This window comes from Chrysochloris asiatica, unplaced genomic scaffold (genome assembly GCF_000296735.1).
Source record: "Chrysochloris asiatica unplaced genomic scaffold, ChrAsi1.0 scaffold00074, whole genome shotgun sequence".
Lineage (NCBI taxonomy): Eukaryota > Metazoa > Chordata > Mammalia > Afrosoricida > Chrysochloridae > Chrysochloris > Chrysochloris asiatica.
In genome coordinates, this window is record NW_006408592.1 from 2,156,474 (window position 1) to 2,173,398 (window position 16,925).

The 16,925-nt window shown below is 39.2% G+C and overlaps 1 protein-coding gene across 1 annotated transcript in view; it reads right to left on the reverse strand.

Annotated features, from left to right (window-relative positions):
- Nucleotides 1-16,925, reverse strand: part of CCDC83 (coiled-coil domain containing 83) — an 89,093-nt gene that overhangs the window by 60,279 nt on the left and 11,889 nt on the right. Inside the window, exons 3-4 of the mRNA XM_006865011.1 lie at nt 5,204-5,366; nt 1,893-2,060 (exon numbers count right to left, since the gene is read on the reverse strand). Coding sequence (XP_006865073.1) covers nt 1,893-2,060; nt 5,204-5,366 — 331 coding nt within the window. The remainder of the gene's footprint in view (nt 1-1,892; nt 2,061-5,203; nt 5,367-16,925) is intronic.

Sequence of the window (16,925 nt, forward strand, 5' to 3'; positions counted from 1 at the left end):
TGTTGATAGTTGATCCAAGAAGAATGAAGTCCTTGACAATTAAAATCTTTTCTCCATTGATAAGAATGTTGTTTATTGGTCCAGTGGTAGCTATTGTCTAAGTTGCCCAGTTTCTATATTTTTGTAACAATACTTCTGGACTTACCCTTGTATATACTGATCTACAAAGATGTCCATATTGTTACATGAAATGGCAAGTGAAAAACCAATGTGTAGCATGCTATTTATGGTATATATGCATAGGATATTCCAGGCAACCCACACTGGTAATAGTAGCTTCTGATAGGGAGAGAGACGTTCTGAGTGGCAGGAGAACAGATAGTGGGGGAGGGTGCCATGTTCACTTACTACCTTCTGAGATACTGAAACTCAAAACCAGACTAATATAGAGCCAAATTCACTCTCTCTTTGAGGTGCAGAGCCTCTGACCTGACTACAGATAGCTCTGATCTTACATCCTATATCCTCAAAACTGAGACCAACAAGGCAAGCTTAGCATAAAATTTGGTCCAAAAGCATCCCAACAGGGCTCAGGCAGCCAGGTTCCTGGATTATCACGTACCTGCAGCATCTTCTTGACCAGATTTCCCCCATTTGTTCTGTTCCATGACTTCCTGTCTCTGGGTCACTGGTGTTCTTTTAAATATATGTTACGGCTTAAAAGCCACTAGGTGCACTTCAAGGAGCTCTTATAGCGTAGTGGCTACGAATCAGGCTGCTAATCTCATGGTCAGCAGTTTGAAACTACCAGCTGTTCTGTGGGAGAAAGATGAGGCTTTCTGCACCCATAAAGATTACAGCCTCGGAAACCCTGTATGGGGTTACTATGAGTTGGAACCAACTTCCCGGCACATAACCACCATGTTCACGTCAGTAACAGACACATGACTTTGCGTTATAGGACAGAGACAGCATATATAGCCAGTTTTGTCCCTGGTAAGCTATCATGCTCCATACTCTCTCCTCTTCCCATCTCATATTTATTCTCCATTTTTGTTGTCTTGGATTAACTTGGACAATTCTCATATGATTCTTGTTTTTCAGTCTGACTGAGTTGCCTTAGCTTGCCTCAGGTGAATTCTGTGTCTAATTTAATCCAGTACCAGGAACCTCGTGTTGTTAGCTACCATCGAGCCTGTGCCTGATTCTTGGATTCCCTGAGATCCGGCCATAGTGATCTATAGGGTTTCCATTGATTTTTGGATGTAAATTGCCAGACCCTTCTTCCTAATATATCTTAGACTGGGAACTCCACTGAAACCTGGTCAGCATCGTAGCAGCACACAAGCCTCCACTAACAGACAAGTGGTGGATGCATTTAAGGTACAATGGCCAGGAATTGAACCTAGGTCTTCCATATCTTTATTGTTGTTAAGTACCGTGGAGTCGGTTCCAACTCATAGTGACCCTGCACAGGGTTTCCAAGGCTGTAAATCTTTATGGGAGCAGAAAACCTCACCTTTCTCCCATGGAATGACTGGTAGTTTCAAACTGCTGACCTTGAGGTTAGCAGCCCTATTCATAACCACTACGCTACCAGAGCCCCCACATGGAAGGCTAAAATTCTACCACAACGCAACCATTGCCCACCTCCCAGGAGTCTCCTTTCTGGTGGAACTGCACCAGACCCAAGGATGGGAGTGTGCAGACAATACCACTGAGTGAAGCTTCTTTCTGGAAGCCCATTGGCTCCGTACCCACTTTAGTTCCCCTTCTCATAGCTGGCCCATCTTTCTCTACTTTCCCTCCACCTTTACTTCTAGGCTCACAGTTGCTTGTGCTGACAGAAGAGAGTAATAAATGATTCAGGGAGTACCCATTTTTTTCTTCCACTAAATATCTATCCTCTAAACACTACTTATTAAACTTAAGCTAGCTTTGTTGCAACTGACCTGACATTTTCCTTGCATTGTCTTTAACTGTCTTGATGTCATTCTCTAAGGATACAATGTGTTTAGCATGCTGTTCATTCCCTACTTTCTTATATTCTTCCCAATATTCCTTCTCACTGAGTTTCTCAAGAAACAGTTTCTCAGCGTTACTTATTTGCATGCGCATATCTGTTGAAAGAAAATGAAAACACCCTGTCATTAATATTGTCCTTGCAGCAATTTTATGAAGCAGTCTGACTTTTATTAAGTCCAAGTCTGATATGAAAATCCTATTATCTCATAAGTATTATATTATACCTTCAAGTTTAGTAAAATCTAAACTACATAAACTTTTGATATTCCGATTCAGAATCCAGATAGAAATTTAACTTGTCCAATTCCAAAAGAGGTGTAGTTTTAGATTGTGATCAAGAGACAGAGATAATTTATTTATTTATATGTCCAGCAACCCACAAGTTTAAATTATTCTGTGATGGTGAATAATGGTCCTATTTCTGTCACATAGGGTCACTGAGTCAGAACTAACTTGATGGCACCTAACAGTAACAACAAACAACATTATATCACAATATTCTTTATTAGTAAAGCATTGTTTTCCTAGTCATTATACCTGTGGGCAAAAACTGATTTCAACTTATATCCTTCCCAGATTCTTGGCAACATTTTTTATAAGCATGTCATTTGATTAAATCATCTAAAGTTAATCTGTTTCTATTGTCTTTGTGTGAAATGATAGTCATAATAAAATGTCTTCCCTCTCTGCCCATTCCTCACACCCTCTATAACCTGTTACTGAGACTTATTTCCTGAGAAATAAGTTCCTCAGGAAAATATGTACAAATATGGAGTTGTCTCATCCATATAAACTTTCTATTTGCGCTGGTGCACTTGATAGATGTGCTATTCTGCTAAATCTTTAGGCCTGAGTAGCATGATGCTGCATATTTTGGAAAAACAAGCATTACAGATAACTGAGTATAGTTAGCTTAGTGGTTGTTTGGCTCACCACCACGCTCTTATATGAGCGCTTCATGAGGTCAGGAACATGTCTTATTCATCCTTCTAAATCCAGGGCTTAACACCATGCTTGGCAATTAGTTGGTCCTCAGTATTTGTTGAATGATTGAAGCATTCCAGAGAGGTCCGAAGTTTGGTCTTTAGTCCAGAGGTCCCTCTCTTCCTTTGACCATGACTCATGCCCAGCTTTCCTCTTAATACATTTTTTCCCAAAGATGTAAATGATAGAATATATTATTTTTTCAGCCCTTAATAAATACACTTGTTATTGTAATTTAAATAGTTATCAATATGCTTGTCACCTAGATGCACTGCCATTCTCTTCTTTAAAGAGATGGCAGCTGCTTCAGCCCTGGGCCACTTTCAGCCTTTGCTGTAAGGATAGGGAAGGTGTTGAGTTCACTGAAGATTTCCTAAGAGATGGATGTAATGATTATTGCCCTATTTGCCCAGAGTTCTTCCTAGTAACAAACTTCTCCTGCCCCTTATCAAACAAGTGCAGTGGCCTCCTGTCCTGGCTGTAGGGATTGATTGGTTCAGGAATAGGCATGTAACCTAAGATATCCTTTCTCAGATATATTTTCATTGAAACTGGGGGAAAGCTTGCCTCATTGGTCTCAGTTTTGAGGATACAGGATGCAAGATCAGAGCTATCTGTAGTCAGAGTTCCAGCCTCAAGGGGACAATAGCCTGAGGAAAAGGAGCCAACTTGAACAAGGAAGAGAGACAGAGATAAATAAACATTTAAAAAACAAAAAGCTGCTGACATCTGACAGCGTTTGAGGCTGTGAGTCCAGGCCAGAAGCATCTTGCACTTTCTGTAGTTTGCTTATATGAAAACATGAACATCTTTGTTATGCTTAGGTTGATTTGAGTTGGATCTTCACCTTTGCAACTGAGAAAGAAAATCCTGACTGAAGCTTGGAAGGGATTACATCAACACTCCTGGAATGTTTGTGGACACAGGATTTCCCTGGACTCTTGTCAAAATGCAAGATCCAGTAGGTCTGGGTGAGGTCTGAGAATTTGCATGGGGACAGATACCAGGTAAAGCTACCACGGCTGTCTGATAAAATGGGGACTACTGGTATAATGCATAGCAAATGGTTTCAGACACATATGTTCTATAATTTTCCCTCTCTTCCTTGGGCCATCAGCACTCATGCCCAGGCCTCCTCAACTGTGCTGAGCTATCCAGCTTGGGTCTATACTTGCGTAACGCATGTGCCCCAGGGCTCAGCCCCAACTACTAGGAGGTACACCTGAACTAACAGAGTCATTCCCCCTTGGAGAACATGCCTGAGCATCCTTTAGGGTCTCACTTCCACCATAAGGGATTTATTAAAATACTTCTTCCAAACACAAATGGAACTGTTCCACAGAGGAGTACCACAAAACATAGCTTCTCCTACCTCACAGCATCACTATTGTCAATAAAGAAACCTGGATAGGAGGAGGCTTACAGAAATAGTTTTGGAAAGCTCTGTACATGAAGTTTGCCAGTTGGTGTTTGGTCTTAGAAATGTTCATTCAAAACAATAATTATCAAGTGAGTAGAGTAGCTGCTGTGTGCAAAGTTCTCAGCTACATGGTCACTTGGAAACATCTGGAGAAATTCAGGAAAATGTGGTCCCTTGTTTTGCTTTCCAACTTCTGGTACTGCGTCCTGATAATGCTCTACTCTCTTCCTCCTGTTTTGTTTTCCAGCTTCCTAACAGAGGATGGGTTGGGTAGAGGTCTAGCAAAAGTGGTTTGAGAAATATTGGCAGCAAGTTTAGGATGAAAGAATAGAAATAAAAAAGCACACAGTATCTTCCAAATATTTCTTTTGTTGACTCTAATACCTCTTTTTCCTGTCTAAATGGAGGACTTAGTTTCTTTAAAGACATTGGGAGAAAAGGTGTCTTGGTTCTATTTACTTTATCATTCTCAAAACTAAACTGAAGCTAAGGCTGTCAGACAAGATTATTTTCCAAAAGAAAACAAATCCCCAATGTGAGGGTAAGCTCAACATGGTGTTCAACAGAATACTGGTCTGGTGTTAAGAGTCAGATGGTTTTCATCTGTCTTTGTTTCTGATTGCTGCCCTTGTTCTTCCTCCTCACTTGGTTTCAGTATCTCTGCCCACGTCATGATTTCCCTCTCCTGTCCTTTTGCCTACACGTGTTTGTGGTTTTGATGACAACGATGGCATGTTAAATGTGTTCATATTATTTGGAACATATTGGAAGAAAAAAGCATTAATATATTCAATAAATAACTTGATATAGTTCATGTTAATTTTCTTAAATTACCTTTCAAATTTTTTTCCTGGTCTCTTTCAAACTTCCATTTTTCCTTCATTGCTTCTTCAACATTCTCTCGTGTTATAATTGATGCTCCTGTTGACTTATCTTCACTGAGTTCCTTTAGTAGGTTCTGTATGTGCCAAACCTGTTCATCCTTTAAGCGTTTATTCTGTCATGAAAATTTACAGTGAGTTAATTTACATTGTTTTCCCTGAAAATAGAGTCACACATTGAGACTTTTAAAGTGAGAAAAAACATTTAATGAAATAAATTACATAATAATATCACTAAGAGTTTATGGATTATGGAAGACTCAAAATAAAATTAAACCCATAAACACAGTAACCATTAAATACTAATGTTATTCTTCTCTATCATTCATTATTCTTTTAGTCAGCGTTTATAAAGCATCAACTATGTGCTAGGTAGGCTTCTAGGAATTAGGAATATGTCAGTGGAACAAAGACAAAAAGTACTGCTTTTAAGGAGGAAGGGAAGGGAGAATTATTCACTGGATAGCGTGTACACACATGCTAACTTGGGTGATGGAGAAAGCAGTTAAAAAGAAAAGGAAGGAAAAGAGAAAAGGAAGGGAAATGCATATTTATTTTCTCATTAATAAAAAGAGCTTATACAGTATTTTCATTTGAAACTTGAAGGTCAGTTTACTACAGCAGCATCGTCTGTGTTGCTACGATATGCTTAATATAGGACAGTCTGAACTCTTAGTCCATTTTAATAATTTTATTTTCTCTAATAACATGGTCTCTATAATGGTGAATTATTATATTCAGAAATGTTTTTGAAGATGCCTTGTATAATTATGTGAAAAATAAATCAATAAAATATAAAAGAAAAAAATGAACACACAGTATAAGCCTAACCATGTTAAAATTTGTACACACAGATAAAATACTAAAAAGAAACAAACTCCAATGTCAATAGCAATTCTCTTGGAGAGGTTGATGGTTTGAATCTACCCAGTGGGTCTGTGGGAGAAAGACATGACAATCTGCCCTCATAAAGATTGTTGTTGTGTGCTGTTCAATCAGTTCCAACTCATAGCAACCATAGATAGGGTTTCCAAGGAGCAGCTGCTGAGCTTGAACCACTAACCTTGCAGTTCAAACCAACCTTAATGTTGAGTGCTTTTCCTATGGCACAACATCAGGACATAAAGTTTACAGCCTAGAAAACTCTATAGGGCAGTTCTATTCTGTCACACAGGTTCACCATGAGTCAGAAATGACTGAACAGCACATAACAACGATTTTGTATTTTTGTTTTTACTTATTGAGAATTGAATGAATGTTTACAGACAAGATCACCAGTTTTACATTCAGAAACTCATACACTTTGTTTCATCTCAATGATTGTAACCCCTCCATGCAACAACAGTTATCCTACTTCCTCCCTGTGGTCCCTATTTCCATTCCACCTTCCTTCCCATCCCTTCTTTTTTGTCCTTAAATAATTGTTGTCCTCTTGAGTTTGAATGATTGACTGGTCCAACATTTATAGTGAACATACCTTACTAGTGTTGTTGTTTCCCTGATATACTTATCTATTGTTTGCCTGAAAGTTGGGCCACGAGGGTGAGTTCATTTCCAGACCTGAAGGGTGGTCAAGGGCCATACTTTCAGGTTCCTCCAGTCTCTTTTTGACCAGTATGTCCAGTCTTTTTTAAAAATTAATTTTGGGTTCTGTTCCACGTATTTCACTGTTCTATCTGGAACTTTCTAATGTGATCCCTTTTAGAACAGTTGGTAATGGTATCTAGATACCCTCTAGGTCTTTTGGTCTCAGAGTCGTGGAGAGTGATGTCCAGGTGTTCCATTAGTCCATTGAACTAATTGATTCCAAGCCTCTTTAATTATCATCAGTTTTCTTTCTTCTGCACATGGAGAGACAGATAGCTGCACCACAGATGGCTGCTCATGAGCTTTTGAGATCCCAGACCCTACTCATCAAAATAGGCTGTAGAACACTGTCATTGTGGACTATGTTATGCCAGTTGACCATGATGTCCTCTGAGACTGTGGTCCTGAGCCCCCAGGCCCAGAATTCATTGTCTTCAGATGTTTGATATTATCTAAGAAGTTTTCATTGTTTTGCTCATTGTATGTTGCACTACATTCAGAATTATGTTTGCAGGAAAGGTAAATTCCCATGTACCAACATCCTCTTTCAAACTAATACATTTGTGGGATATATACACTCTTCTTCCCATATCCATTCAGCCTGTGTCTCTGTCCATGTACTTTCCCATAGAATATTGTTGTTCAAGATTGTATATATATCACTATTCACCTCTTTCCCTTTTAGCCCTTGTATACCTCCCTGTGTCTTCAGCATTCTTCTGCCAACCTCTCTCTTCTTGTATAATGCCCTCCCAGTTAGCTGAGTTAACATGTGTCTACCTTCTAGCCAGTAAATTACTCTCCCTTCCCTTCCATCCCAGGTAATGATCATGTAATGTTTTTTAGTATAAAAACCTTTCCTTGAGTTTTTGCAATAGTGGTCTCATATGATATTTGTCTCTTTTTTTTTGATTGACTAATTTCACTCAGCATAATGCCCTCTAAAGGAGCTCTGGTAGCATAGTGGTTACAAATTGGGCTGCTAATCTCAAGGTCAGCAGTTTGAAACTACCAGCTGTTCTGCCAGAGAAAGATGAGGCTTTCTGCTCCAGTAAAGATTTACAGCCTCAGAAACCCTATACAGGGTCACTATGAGTCGGAACCAATTCCATGGCACATGACCACCACCACCAGTGTTCTCTAGGTTCATCCATGTTATAAGGTGTTTTGCAGATTCATTGTTAATTCTCCAATGTTACACAGTAGTCCATTGTGTGAATGTACCACTCTTCCGTTGATGGGCCTTTAGGTTGTCTTATTCTTTTGGCTTTTGTGAATAGTGCTGCGATGAACATCGGTACATTTATATCTACTCATGTCCTGGCACATACATCTTGTCTTTTTTCTTTTTTTTAAGTTTTTATTGTGGATTGAGTGAAAGTTTACAGGTCAGATTTACATTCAATAAATTATATTTTGTTTCATTGTAATGATTACAATCCCCTCCATGTATCATCAGTTAACAGTATTTACTTCCTTTTTTCTTTTTCTTTTTTGCTGTACACATACAAAACAGAAAATACATACTCATTTAAATGTCCAAAGGGCACACTTTGCAAGCCGGTCTCCTGCCTACAGGCACACAACCTTTCTCAGTCCATGGCCCTAGAGTCCTCAGCCACTCTGTCTTTCTTTTGCCATCACCTCTGCCACTGTTTCTGCTGTCACCACTTTTCTGGTTAGGATCCTATGCTCCACACATGCTCCTCCCTCTTGCTGGTCCTAGGGTCCTCTGATCCTGTAATGGAAGATTAACTACTCCCTGCTTTTAGTTACATATCTTCTACATTTACAGTTGTGACAATCACAATTAGTCCTGATAACAATTATACACAGTTGAATCATAAAATCCTATCCCTATCCTTCCCCATCCCCTTTCATTAGACTCATCTGGAAAAGAGGAAAACTATTCAGTGGGGATTCTACCTTATCCCTCTCATTCTGAAACTAAGCATATTCATAAAAGCCTGTAAAGACACTTCATGTTTTTATAGCCCCCTTTTTTGATAGCCAATATCTAAGTTGCCCATCCCTATCAACCCAATGTACTGAGGAGGCAAGCTTGATCCTTGATATGAAGAGTCCTTCTCTTTGGTTGGAATTTTGAGCAACTACATCCATAAGCAAAGGTCCAGTTCATCAGATTGTAGTAATTTACGCTCGCTCCCTGTATCAAACTTCTTTGTCTTCATCTGATTGAGTTCTGGTCAACTATCCATCCAAGCTATGTCAAATGGGTGCTATCTACAATTTTGGGCATTCTTGCATGCCTCCCCCAACTCACACCAGCTAGCTACTTTACTTTCAGCTCTAGCCTCCAGTTGGCATGCGTTCCTTGTGGATCTATACCAAGTGGAGGAATTGCTCATTCATAAGGTATTTCTATTTCCAACTTTCTGAGGAAGTGCCATACCATTTTCCACATGGTTAAACCATTTTATAGCCCCACCAGCAATGTAGGAGGGTCTCAGTCTCTCCACACCCCACCAGCATTTTTTTTTTTTTTAACATTGCTATTAATGCAGGAGTGAGATGATAATCACATTGTTGTTTTGATTTGTGTCTCTCTGATGGAGTCCTGGTGTGTCGCTGTGGGTTAATAATGCATTGGACTGCAAAGTTGGTTTGAACCGCAAGGTCGGCATTTCAAGCTGAGCGGCTACTCCTCAGAAACTCTAAACAGGGTTGCTATGGGTTGGAACCAACTTGACAGCAGCTATGGGTTGGAACCAACTTGACAGCACTTAAAACAACAATGGCTAATGATTGCGAACATTGCTTCATATGTTTGTTGGCTGCCTGAATGTCTTCCTTTGTGAAGTGTCTGCTCATGTCTTGTGTCCATTTTTTAATTGGATTGTTTGTCTTTTTCCTGTAGAGGTGTTGTAGTTTCCTATACATTTTAGAGATTAGTCTTTGTCTGATTTATTGTTGCCAAAAATTTTTTTCCAGTCTGTGGGCTCCTTTTACTCTTGTGGTGAAACCTTTTGATGCACATAGGTGCCGGATTTTTAGAAAGCCCCAGTCCTCTATTTTGTCTTCTACTGTTTGTTTTTAGTAATGTTTGATAGTGTATTTATGACATGTATTACAGCCCTAAGTTTGTCCCTATTGTTTTATAATTGATCTTTATAGTTCCAGGTTTTACATATAGGTCTTTAATCCACATTGGGACTCCTATGTGGCACTGTAGGATCAGTACTGGATTTCTAACCACAAGATGAGCAGTTCAAATCCACCAGATGCTCCATGGGAACCCTATACAGGGTCACTATGAGTCAGAACCAACTCAATGGCACTTAAAAAACAAGAACAACAATCTACACTGAGTTTGTTTTTGTATATGGTGTGAGATATGGGTCTTGTTTCATTCATCTGTGAATCCATTTCCAGTTTTGCTAAAGCATTTGTTAAAGAGAATATCTTTTCCCCATTTAATATGTTTTGGCCCTTTGTCAAAGATCAGCTGACTGTATGTGGATAGACTTGTTTCTGGGTTCTCAATTCTGTTCCATTGATCTATGTATCTTTCATTGTACCAGTACCAGGCTGTGTTGACCACTGTGGCTATGTAGTAAAATTTGAGATCAGAGATGAGAGACCTCCAACTCTGTTGTTCTTCTTAAGCAATGCTTTGTTCATCCGAGGTCTCTTTCCTTTCCATATTGTAGTAGTTAGGGCTTTGTGTCAACTTGAGTAGGCCAAGATTTCTAGAAGTTTAGCAGTTGGGATGTGCTTATTCCCACGGTAATGAAACCTAATACAGTTATGGTTAACTCTGATGAGTGCCTATGAGCAGCCAGTCAATTAAAGAGATTCTTCTTTGGGGGTGTGGCCTGCTCCCAATATAATGGACATGCTGGAGGGACTCTTCTTTTCTTTTCTTCTGGGGACCTGGGACTCTACAATTTTAAGCCATCACTTTTTCTTTGGTCTTACTTACTCATTGTTCCACTTTCACATGCATGTAGGTTGATTGAAAACATCAAGGCTTGGGTCAGATGCACCTTAGTTCTCAGCACCTTAGTACTCTTTAATACTTTAAAGAGGTCTTTTGCAGTAGATTTGCCCATTGCAATACATTGCTTGCTTTATTGACTGCTGTTTCCATGTGTGTTGGTTGCAGATCCATGTAAAATGAAATCCTTGACAACTTTAATATTTTCTTAGTCTATGCACAAGTTCCACATGAGCACAATTAAGTGTGTTAGAATTCTTTGCCTAGTCAATGAAACATAACTAAGTGTCATTCTTCTGGTATTCTCTGCTTCTAGACACTATCCATCTGACATCAGCAATAATCTGCCTCATGCCCCACCCACTTCTGAATTTGGAAATTAACTTTGGTAAAAAAGGACTAACCTTTTTCCTCACTAACAGGAGAAAGAGGACTATGAGTTAGGATACATATAAATTAGGGAGTGAAGAGAGAGTAGATGAGAGTTTAAATTTATTTATTTTCCCATTTAAGTGGGAGTTGAAGTCATCTGCTGAGAGTTGCTCAACAGAAATAGCATTAAGGAGGCAGATGTGGAGAGTTAAGGTTCAAGTTCAGTTCAACCACCATGGTGATCATGACCAGGGACATGCAAAAGGATTGTTTAACAATGCTGAAATTCAACTGGGTTGGAAGCTATAAATGTTAATGTCTGTGTGTGTGTTTATTCCATGTGCTTGGGAGTCTAGTCACAGAAACATGGAAAGCTGTTTTTCAGAATTTTAGATTTGCAAGATAGATGTGTGGCAGAACAAGTGGGTGAGTGAGTGTTTACATGCGCTCATTTGTGTGTGTGTCTGTGTATGGTGGAGGTGAGGGTGATCTGTCATGTCACTGGGTTGATTTGACTGGTTAGGTAGTTGTTTTCTCCCTCCTTCACAACTCCATATGTGTCCTTCCTGAAGCTACATGCTCAATTGAAGAGGACTTCCTGCCCCAATAGGGAGAAACATCTTTCAGGCAAGTGTATACAAATAGCTTCACCCTCCTGCTACAACCTCTAAACTACAAACAAGCTCTCAAATGTTGGCAGTTCAAACCCACTAAAGGCTCAGCTCCTTAGGAGAAAAGACCTAGTGACCCACTCTCATAAAGATTTACAGTCTTGGAAACCTTACAGAGCAGTTCTATTCTGTCCTATAGGGTCTCTCTGAGTCAGAATTGACTCAAGAGCACAGCATTGTGGTTCAAACCAAACTTGTGGTCCAGTGCTTTATCCCATTACCTATTTTTAAGGTTGAATCCTGATGTGGTGCTGTAGGATCAGCACTGGATGGTGAACCACAAGGTTGGGAGTTCAAACCCACCAGCCACTTCTCAGAAACCCTATACCAAGTCAGAACCGACTCAATGGCATGTAACAACAGCAACAAATAATAGTTGAAGCCATCACCCAGAGAGAATTTAGAGTGAGAGAAAATGAGATCAGAACCTTGAAAATACTATAATTAAGGAGTTGCCAAGAATATTTCAAAAAATGAAAAGTAAGAAGAAATGATCAAAATAGGAAAAAAATTAAGGGAGAATAAAATTCTGGAGCCCAAAAGAGATGAGAGTTTCAAAATGAAGGGAGTGCTGGATAATTGCTGATGGGGTGAGGAGTAAAGTGAGAACTAAAAAGAGTTCCCTGGGCCTGGCTAATCGGGCCTTAATAGATTTTGTGGTAGAATGGTAGGAGATGAGGACGTAAACACAGTAAACTATGGAATGTGTAATGTCATGAGTGGAGCAATGGATGCCAACAAGGAGAAAGAAAGATAATAAATGAGGTGATAACCCAAACAATATTAGATGCACACAGAAAGAGATGATAGCTCAGAAGAGAGGCATTTCTGATGTCGACATAACTTAAGAGAAAAAAATCCATCTTGCTAATGAGCTCTGTTTAATTTAGCAGTTTAAATATATGTGACCTAAAAATTTCTTCCTTCCACTGATGTTATTGTGAATCAATTTAACAAATATTTGTTGGACACCTCCTTCGTCTGGGCACTTCTAAGCAAACAGAAAGATTTAATTGCTGCTGTCTAAAGAGCTTTCATTTAGTAATGGAGATTACTTTTGCCCAACATTCCAGCTTAGATTGGGGGAATGAAGTGGAGCTAGCCAAGAGAAGAGCATTCCAGGGAGAGGAAACAGGGAGTAAAGATACAGTAATGAGAAATTGGGTTTCCCACGATATGAAAGAAGCAGTGGTAAGCAAAAGGTAGAACAAATAAAAACAAAGCTGGAGAGGTAAGCAGGGACTAGAGTTTGCAGGACTTTGAAGACCTATCTATGTATTTTATTTTCAGTGCAATGGGAAGTCATTGAAAGGTTTATAGCATTCAAATCATAATTCTGGTTGCACTGTGGAAAGTGGACTGCATAGGAGAAGGATGGTTAAGAAATGATAGGTAATTAAATGGAGATGATAGTAATGTAATTAAAAAGAAATGTATGCTGTCCAGATAAAAATAGTTTGTATACATTTTTATGCTCCCATTGCTGGGCCCACTAATGATCCAAGAGCAGACTTAGATCAGACCAAGGTCGGTTCCATTTTTCAGTGAATTCTCATGGAAACAAGAACTTTATTTCTAACTCTGCCACTCATCTGTTGGTTTGTTGTACTGTGGTGGCTTGTGTGCAGCTGTGATGCTGGAAGATATGCCACCAGTATTTGAAATATCTGCAAGGCCACCAATAATAGACAGGAAGAGGGAGAGACAGATTACTTTTGAATGTTTAGCCACTGTAAACTTTATAAATAGCAGCAGAACATTGTTAAATACAGTGCCAGAGACAAAACTATTATGAATGTTGTTGTTATTGTTAAATACCACTGAGTTGGCTCCAATTCATAGTGACCCAGTATAGGGTTTCCAAGGAGTGGCTGGTGAGTTTCAACTGCCATTTTGGGGTTCAAACTGACCTTGTAGTCCTGAACTTATCCTACAGCACTATTATGAATAGCAACACAATGTTGTTAGATATAGTGCCAGAAGATGATACATTCAGGTTGGAAGGCATTCAAAATATCTTCTCAAAGTAGATTGCCCATGATGACTCAAATAGAGTAAAACTTTCAGGATTGTCATTCACTAATGCAACACAATTCAAAATGAGGAGAAACCACAAAAATCCATTAAAGTTTTTAATAAGAAATGTACTAAGTATGAATCTAGGAAAACGAAGTTGTAATGAGTGAAATGGACTACATAAAGATCACTATCCTCGGCACTAGTGAGCTAAAAGGCCATTTTGAAGCAATCATATAGTTTACTATGTCAGGAATGGCAATTTGAAGAGGAATGGTATCACATTCATCATTAAAAATAACATTACAAGATCTGTCTTGAAGTATAATATCTGGTGATAGGATAACATCCATAAGCCTGCAAGGAAGATCAGTTAATAACACTGTTATTTAAAGTTATGAACCAACCATTAAAGCCAATGATGATGAAATTAAAGAATTATACCAACTTCTACATTCTGAAATTGATCAAATGTGCGATCAGATGCACTGATAATTACTGGTTGAAATCACAAGGTTGGAAACAAAGAGGAAGGATCGGTAGTTGGAAAATATGGCATTAGTGATAAAAATTATGCTGGAGAGCCCGTAAGATTTTGCAAGACTTACAACTTATATAGAGTCCTGATGTGGTGCTGTGGGTTAATGCCCTGGACTATAAAGCCAGTTTGAACCACAGGTTGGCAATTCAAGCTCACTAGTCTCTCCTCGGAAAACCTATAACAGGGTCGCTATGGGTTGGCGGCACTTAACAACAACAACTTATACAGGAATCCTAATGTGGTGCTATAGGATAAGCAGTGAACTGCTCACTAGAAGGTCTGAAGTTCAAACCCACTAGCTGCTCCTTGGAAACCCTAAACTGGGTTTCTATGCATCAGAATCAACTCAACAGCACTTAATCAGAGGTGGTGGTGGTTATGTGCCATGGAGTCAGTTCTGACTCATAGCGACCCTGTACAGGGTTTCCGAGGCTGTAAGTCTTTATGGGAGCAGAAAGCCTCATCTTTCTCCCATGGAACAGCTGGTAGTTTTAAACTGCTGACCTTGCGGTTCGCAGCCCAATTCGTAACCACTACGCGACCAGAGAACAACAACTTATTCAAGTACCTCTTTAAAACAACATAAAAGGTGACGGTGCATCTGGACCTCACCAGATGGAATACACAGAAATAAAATTGACTACATCTGTTGGAAAAGATGGAAGAATGGCTTAATATCATCAGCCAAACAAGGACAGGGGTCAAGTGTGGCACTGACCATCTATTGCTCATATGCAAGTTCAGGCTGAAGCTGAAGAAAATTAAAACAGGTTCATGAGAGCCAAAATATGAGCTTGAACTTATCCCATCTGAATTTAGAGGCCATCTCAAGAACAGATTTGAGATGCTTCTGGCAAAATGGCAGACTAGGCAGATGCAGTACATGGACCCTCTACGATAAAGATACAAGAGACCAAATGAAACAGACATGGATGAAAATTCTGGAACTCTGAACTTCCGAGGAAAGGTTCGAGAAGTTAATTGAATGCTTGCTGAGAAGAGAAGCTGAGCAGGGACGGTGAGAGAGGGAGACAGACTCGTGAACAGCCAGCCAGATGCAGTGGGACCATCAGAATGAGGCCTAGCAAAGCAGCTTCACACAGGCAACAGGAAAGGAGACAGTAGCCATGCCCATACAGCCCAGCTACAGCCATACTCTCTGCAGCTCCACCCACTGGGCAAGAGCCAATACTAACTCCTATACCACCTGATCAAAGATAGACAGCAGCCAACACCTGCCAAACCCACCATAAACTGAGGTAACAAACAGGAAACCAGAACAGTGTACATACTTCCATTTTCTAATAATACCCACATGAGACAATTGGTGAGAGTCCAAGAGCAAGGATAACAGAAAATTTTTTAGAAGAATTCAGAAAAAACACTACAAGAACAAACAGACTAAATAAATGCAACTTTTGAAACAATACAAAATCTACAATTAGAAATCCAGAAGATTAATACTAAGATTTCAGAAACAGAGGATATAATGCAAGGACAAAAGAGTTGTTTTGACACAATGGAAGTCCAAATTTGTGAGCTCAAAGATAATAAATCTCTTAATATTAGTATGCTAGCTGAACAATTGGAGTCCTGGTGTGGCACTGTGGGTTAATGTGATGGACTGCAAAGTTGGTTTGAACTGGTCAGTGATTCAAGCTCACCAGTCACTATGTGGAAACCCTATACAGGGTTAAAACCCTATACATTGGTCAAAACCAACTCAAAGGCATTTAACAACAACAAGAAGCTGAACAATCAGAAAAAAAAAAAAAAAAAAGAATGAAAAAATCCAAAAAAAGCCTAAGAGTTACATGGGACACCATAAAAAGGAACAATTTACAGAGAAAATTGTTTGAAGAGTTTTTGGAAGATAAATTCCCTAAAATCACGAAAGATAAACATACAAGAAGCTGAATGAACCCCAAACAGGATAGATCTCAAAGGAAAATCACCAAAATATAGCATGATCAAACTTTCCAAAACCAAAGACAAGGAAAGAATCCTGAGAGCAGGTTGGGAAAAAATGAAAAGTTACCTTTGTAACAATTGCAAAGGATAACTAATAAAACAAAGCTCAAATTTCTCAGCAGACACCATGCAGGCAAGAAGGCAATGGGATGATATGCATAAAACTCTGAAAGAAAAAAATTGCCAATCAAAAATCATGTACCTGACAAAGCTGTTTATCAAATATGATGATATTAGGACATTTCCTGATAAACAAAAAATTAAAGGAATTTTAATGATCAGGCCAACTTTACAAAAAAATATACTAAAGAGTATTCTTTGGACAGAGAAACAACATCAGGCAACCATCTCATGTATGAGAATACCATATATAAAAACATCACCCAGCACTCAATCCACATATGTTGTTGTTGTTGTTATGTGTTGTTGTTATGTTCCGACTCATAGAGACCCTGTACAGGGTTTCTGAGGTTGTAAATCTTTACAGGAGCAGAAAGCCTCATCTTTCTCCTGCGGAACAGCTGGTAGTTTCGAACTGCTGACCTTGCGGTTCGCAGCC